General features: G+C 44.4%; 1 protein-coding gene across 2 annotated transcripts in view; it reads right to left on the bottom strand.

Moving 5' to 3' along the window:
* CCDC93 (coiled-coil domain containing 93) overlaps positions 1–6,679 on the bottom strand; it is a 93,251-nt gene that overhangs the window by 54,326 nt on the left and 32,246 nt on the right. The window contains exons 7-8 of one of the 2 annotated variants that reach the window (XM_045287409.1): positions 1,507–1,607; positions 860–877 (exon numbers count right to left, since the gene is read on the bottom strand). In XM_045287409.1, coding sequence (XP_045143344.1) covers positions 860–877; positions 1,507–1,607 — 119 coding nt within the window. The remainder of the gene's footprint in view (positions 1–859; positions 878–1,506; positions 1,608–6,679) is intronic. The other variant, XM_004711910.3, reaches the window with a different exon arrangement.

Genomic DNA, 6,679 nt, shown 5'->3' with positions numbered 1-6,679 from the left:
TGACACAATGGATGGATGTATGGATTGTGCTAAGAGTTGTACGAGCCCCCAATAAAATGATTTTTTTTAAAAAGCATAATGCTAAAAAAAAAAAAAGCATAATGCTCAAGGCAGACCCTTTTTTACAAGTTAAAGTGAACCACGTGACTACTTGGTTTTGAGATGACTTCCAGGGATATTTCTGGTTTCAGGTTTACAGATGATCGCAGAGCTACAGCTGAAGGGGTTCAACCATTCTTCAGGCTCCACAAAGTCTGGAACTCGTACGAATTTTAAATTGTGTGCTACATTTCCTCACGTTTGATCAGGATTCCATCGAAACTTTGAGCAAAATGTACGATACCGGCAGCCAGGCACTACCCCGTCTCTTCAAGGAGAAGTGCAATTGTTCACAGAGGCAGTCGGCCACGCACTGCTCTTCCTCCTCCCGACTCTCCTTCTTCCTCTATTGTTCTGCTTGATTTTCTTTTAAGTGGACTGAAAAGAAGGAAACGCCAGACTCCAAACCAACAACCCTCCCCTCACAAAAGCGGTCACAAAGTCAGTTAAAAGCTGGAATCACCGTATATACTCAAGTATAAGCTGACCAGAATGTCCACCAAGGCACCTAATCTTACCACAAAAAATCGCATTAAAAATGTGCAAAAACCTCGCCTTAAACTCGAGCACATATGGGAAGTCCGTTTCCTGCTGTTTCTCTCTAACTCTCTGGAAGGCGAAGCCATCAGGGGTTCAGTTAGGAAGCTGCTGGTGAGGACAGCACAGTTAGTTTCAGCCACCCCTCAGAGCGGGGCTGTGAGGAAGAGCAGCACACCACACCAGTTTCAGAAGGAAGGACGCTCAAAAAAGAAATACTCACATCCAGCAATCAGTTGCCCTGAGTAGAAAACCAGGGCACAAGATTAATACCCACTGCCAACCAGGATGTGCAGTGGGGGAAAAAAAATTCTTTGTTCTGTTTATTTTCCCTTGATATTTTCATAAAGCAAATTAGGGGTATAAAAATAAAAACTGCTTTCTAAAAACTAAGAGTGATTTTTAAGAAGTGAGGAAACCCCTAGCTGCATCTTCATTTGCTAGTCAGGACAATCCTCCCAGGAAACAGAAATCATTCCTTTAACACAAACACTCAAACGGCTAGAACTGTCCCAATTCTATACATTTACCTGGGAATTTTAATAAAGACGGTCACAAGCAGCACGTAGTCCACTACCTCTGCAAATGCCCCCTTATCCTGATTCCCAAGAAAGGCAGAGCTCAGGTGCATTTCCAGAGAATTTCAAAGACCAGGTCTCTCGACCATCATCATAGAAACTCCCAACAACAAAACCTTCAGTTATTCAATACCAGTAAAAAAGTTACCGATGTTAGAAATATCTGGACCCTCAATAGTCAATTCAGTAAGATTCAAGCCAATCTATATTAAAGCACATGAAGAAATTTAATCAAGACTTTTTCTTAAATGGTTTTATCAACTCAGCACCTAGACCAGGTCCCACTCCTTACCTGCCATATTCCAAAAGCGTCGCGTGGATTCGGGATTCTTCGTCAAGCAACTCCTCTGCTCCCCGTTGCCGTCTGTATTTCCGCCGGGGCTTGTACACATCCTGGAAGATGGATGAGACACCCATTGGCCCAGTGTGAGCGGCTCTTCTCATGAACCAGTGCTGGGGCCTCACAGTCCCGAGTCACAGCTAGTCTGCCCATCGTGTGCCAGCATATGGCTCTGCTATTGCAGGTGGACCCAAGCACCCAGGATCTGCTCTAATAGAGAAGGAAGCAGGTTTATGAGAGCGTGGGTAAGGGAACGTAGAACTGAACCTCCGGAGGCAGGCAGACTCTCAAAAGCCTTGTTCATGCCCGTGCGTCCTCCTGTGCTGAGGAACAGGATGCTAAAAGAGCAGCTCACACTAAGAGGGTCCTTTTATCTTACATTTTTTATGTTATACACCAATTCATGACTGCATGCAATTTTCTTTAAAAAATAAATAAATGAACAGAATAAATCGTAACAGCCTTTCCGCAGCCCAACAAGGGAGCGCTGTCAAGTGTGTATCAGGCACTTGTCTCCCTTCACAAAGGTGGAAAGAGAACTGTCTTCCTGCAGTGGTATACGTGAACCTAGTAATTAACTGACACTTGAAACAAAAACTTCAGAGTGCTCTCCAAAACCCTCACCTTCTATTTTACTATTTATTTGTTTAAATCGGGTACTTACACAGATACCAGAATACTGAAACATTCTATACCCTGCCGCCTACTTGCACCCCGAGAAAGTGCCGCTACCATTAGCAGTAGCTACGTTGGCTCCACTCATGGTAACTCCCCGCACAAGGGACACAATGCTGTCTGGCTCTGCGTCACTACCATGGTTGGGTGGGGACTGTATTGCTGTGACCTACAGTTTCCATTGATGATTTTTGGACTACGGCACTAGGTCCGTCTTTCTAGTCCATCTTAAGTCAGGAAGTCCCAAGGAAACCTGTTTAGGATCACAGCAACACACATGCCTCCATTAAGGCAGGTGACAGCTATGCGTAAGGTGCATCAACAGAGGAGAGAACCTGGGCCTTCTTCCTGCAAGGTTAGAGTTCTACTACTGACCTGCTACCATCTGAGAAAGTATAATGGGTACTAATTACTTGATTGACAGCTTAGCAATCAAACAAGGTCACCTGGGGTTAAAGGCTTATTGAGCACCTGTTACTCTTAAGTGCCCACAAGCAGGTTCTGACCCACAAGGACTCTATGTGTAACAGAAAAAATACTGACTGGTCATGCACCTGTTACATATAACATACTTTGTTTAGGACGTTTATATATGCAGAAAGCTCATGGGAAAATTCTAGAATCCTGTCATTCCATAGATATTAATTTTTGAAGCTCCTTCATGTGCGTGTGTATGACAATAACTTTAGCATGTGCCCTACACAAAATAGTCATATTTGTCTGTACAAGTAAATCTCATCGTAATAAAGACAGTGAAATGTATAATATATTTCATGTTTTCATATACAGCTATGAATGGTAAGGTGCTACCCTCCAACCTTTTAGGAGTGTATGCCTACCTAACTGTTCCTTAATGGTTACCTGAAAATACTTCTCAGCACACACTGTGAAAGACATACCTATCATTGAAGAGTTGGTATCATCTTTTTTCTAGTATTTAGATCTCACAGAATTAAAAGCTCCTTTGAATTTAAGGTTTAAAAAAAATGGTTCTGAGTTAATGTATGTATACCTGTGATTGCTGAATGGCTTCAATACTACTGCTCTTGGTAGTAGAAAGGCCTAGATATATAGGTGACTGTGAAAAACATGCTTTTCCGGGAAAATTCCACTAAAGAATAAGAAAGACCTAAGTAAATACACAACCTAGTTCTTCCCCAAAGAATTCTATAAAGTCTGGCCTTTCTTCCCTACAACCAAGCTCATCACATCTAAGCTCAATCCAGGTCACATCCCAAGCACTTACCACCAGGCTGCCGCAGACTGACACACTCTTCTAACTAGGACTGTCCTCCCTCGAGAACAGTTTAATTCATCCTTACTGTCCTTTTATAAGTTTTCAAACACACAGCAAAAACACTCCTCTGTGAACACACCATGTAACGTCAACAATTTTGTGGGAAAGGGTCTGGGATGAGGCTGGATAGACAATGCCGCAAGGTTGCTCGTACAAATTGATGCCTAAGGTTTCCCTCGTTTGCTGCTGATGCTCACAGCAAGGAGCTAAAAATAACACCAATCAGATTTATAGAGAAAAAACCATAACGTCAGTTATGCACACCATTTCATTTCCACTGAGCCCCACTGCTACAATGCATTATAAAACTGAGCTTAACTACTCTCTTCCTTAGTTACCACAGTCAGTGATTCAAGACAAGAAATTGGATTCTTCCAAAAGACACTCCAAAACGATAGCATACTGAAACCAACAGCTCAAAGCACACTTTATTCTGCATGGCAATGACAATGTTGGGCTTTGTTTAATTACCCCTGTGCTTTAAAGCAACACCTAACCTTTTGCACGCTATAACCACTCTGAGTCAGAGTTAGGACAGATACTTTTACGGTCACTTCACTATAAAGGAAGCAGAGGTTAATTTGTCAAAGATCTCTATTATTAGGCCTGGCCCGTGTCCCTTACCTCCCAATCCAGTATTTCCCCACTCTACTATACTAACTGGCATGATAGGCATTCCTGTTACCCACCAGTCATTTCAGCTAAGCCTTCTCACAGGACGCAACATGTTTTTTATCATATCTTACACTGCCAGACATCTCCCTTCACCACTGTACTGTTGTCCATCCCCAGGGAGGAGGTTATATGGAAATCCTTGTAATTGGTTCCCCCTTTCTACCCCACCTACCCTTCACCCTCCCAGTATCGCCACTCTCACTAGTCCTGAAGGGATCATCTGTCCTGGATTCCTTGTGTTTCCAGTTCCTATCTGCACCATTGAACATCCTCTGGTCTAGCCAGATTTGTTAGACAGAATTGGGATCATGATAGTGGCCGGGGAGGAAGCATTTAAGAACTAGAGGAAAGTTGTGTGTTTCATCGATACTACATTGCACCCTGAGTGACTCGTCTCCTCCTTGCTACCCCTCTGCAATGTGATGTCCAGCTGCCTACAGATGGGCCTTGGGTCCCCACCCCACACTCCCCCTCATTCACCATATGATTTTTTGTTCTTTGGTGCTTGATACCTGATCTCTTCAACACCTTGTGATCACACAGGCTGGTGTGCTTCTTCCATGTGGACTTTGTTGCTTCTGGGTTAGATGGCCACTTGTTTACCTTCAAGCCCGTAAGACCCCAGATGCTACATTTCTCGATAGCCAGGCACCATCAGCCTTCTTCACCACATTTGCTTATGCACACATTTGTCTTCAGCGATCATGTCAGGAAGGTCGGTATCACGGAATGTCTATTTAATTGAGCAAAGTGTTGTTGCATTGAGGGAGTACTTGAGTGGAGGTCCAATGTCCATCTGCTACCTTAATACTAAACCTATAAATATATGCACCTAGATCTATTTCCCCTTCCTCATATATATATTTACATATGTACATGCCTGTATTTAGGGCTCCATGTACGCCCCTTTCCTCCTACTTCTTTCTCTGTTTCTTTACTTTCCTCTTGTCCCACTATCATGCTCGGCCTTCATTTGGGTTTCAGTAATTCCTCTCGGTTACATTGTCCTTGATCACTCCCTACCAGGCCTCCCACACCTTCCTTTCCACTGATTTTGGATCACTCGTTGTTCCCTTGGCCCTGGGTTGGTTAACACCACGTCCTTTCCCCCTCCTCCCCCTCTCCCATGTCCCCGGAATCATCAGTCCCGTTGTTTTCTTCTCCACATTGTTTATCCAGCCTATCTTATCTAGATAGACCTGCAGAGATAATAATATGTACATAAAAACCAGAACAACGCGACACAGAAAAACAAAGCGATGACAGCAGCAACAGCAACAAAAAGCCAGTGACACACAAAATCAAAAAGGAAAAAAAAGCCTGTAAATAGTTCAAGGTCTGTTTGTTGACCTCCTGGTCGAGTCTGATGGGGTGCCATGCCCCGGCCCCAAAGGCTATTCTTGATACTTCCTCAGGACTTCCTTGCTCTGCTCCCCTTGCTGTTCTATTGCACGCCCTTAGTGTTTAGCCTTGATGTGGTGGGGTCACACATCCCACACTGTCTCCAGTGTTGTCCCATGTAGGGCTATGGGTGAGTGCGGGATGTCGTGTCTCATAGTGGGGCCGGCCATATGGTCCTCTCTGTGCACTGGCTGCTCTGAGTGGGGCTATTGTCCTCAGGGTTTGGTGGGCCATGGTGTGCTCCGCTCCCTTCCTCCCCTTCATTTGCTTCCGCTTCCGTCTGGGTGTGGTAGGTCGGTTCCTTTCCCTCACCAGTTCTATTGTCATTCTCTGTGGCACACCCTTCCATGGTGGGGTCAGGCTGGTCCTGGTTGGGGCCGGCCCTATAGGCCAGTCTTTTCATGGATTCCTCCATGTGTTTAACATCGCCCTTCTGGTTTGGCGCGTCATGGTGGGGTCTGGATGCACATCCCAATTCTGGGGGACACAACCAATACTCTACCGCTGGGTGGGTTAGTACCCTGTTCCCACCATGTCATTATCTCAGCTTCTCCCTACCCTCTTTGGTAGCAAAAAACTTCAAATATTTGAAGTTTGAGATTAATAAAAAGATAACACATTTTGGGGATTATATACAAAATACATATTCACAATCAACTTACCCTTTTACCATGAATGGTAGCAATAGCTAATGGCTTTTTTTACTGAATGTATGTGCCAAGCATGTATATTTTTTTATGTACTGCATGATCACCGTGCCTGTGGGATAGTTATCCCTGTTCTCTGTCCATCGACATAAAACTAAGCCAGAAAGAGTGATGATGGAGTCAAAAAGACTCCAGAACTGGAGTTCTGAACCACTCTGCAAGATGTTCTGTCCTCTACTCTGACCATCCTTCGGGGTGAGGTGTGCTCATTTGTCCTGAGCAAGGGGAAAACACTGAGGGGACCGTTGTATAAGTCAGAGAGTCTCTGGGCAGTGCAAACATGTGCACCAGGGAGTTAGTCAAAGAGGTGCACACTCTGAACCCATGGAAGAAAAGGCTGGTGAGCAGCTTCCATAAAACAGTCAAAACA

This window comes from Echinops telfairi, unplaced genomic scaffold (genome assembly GCF_000313985.2).
Source record: "Echinops telfairi isolate 266 unplaced genomic scaffold, ASM31398v2 ScPeMD7_15;HRSCAF=58, whole genome shotgun sequence".
NCBI classification, from domain to species: Eukaryota; Metazoa; Chordata; class Mammalia; order Afrosoricida; family Tenrecidae; genus Echinops; species Echinops telfairi.
This window is presented reverse-complemented; position numbering and strand designations above follow the sequence as displayed.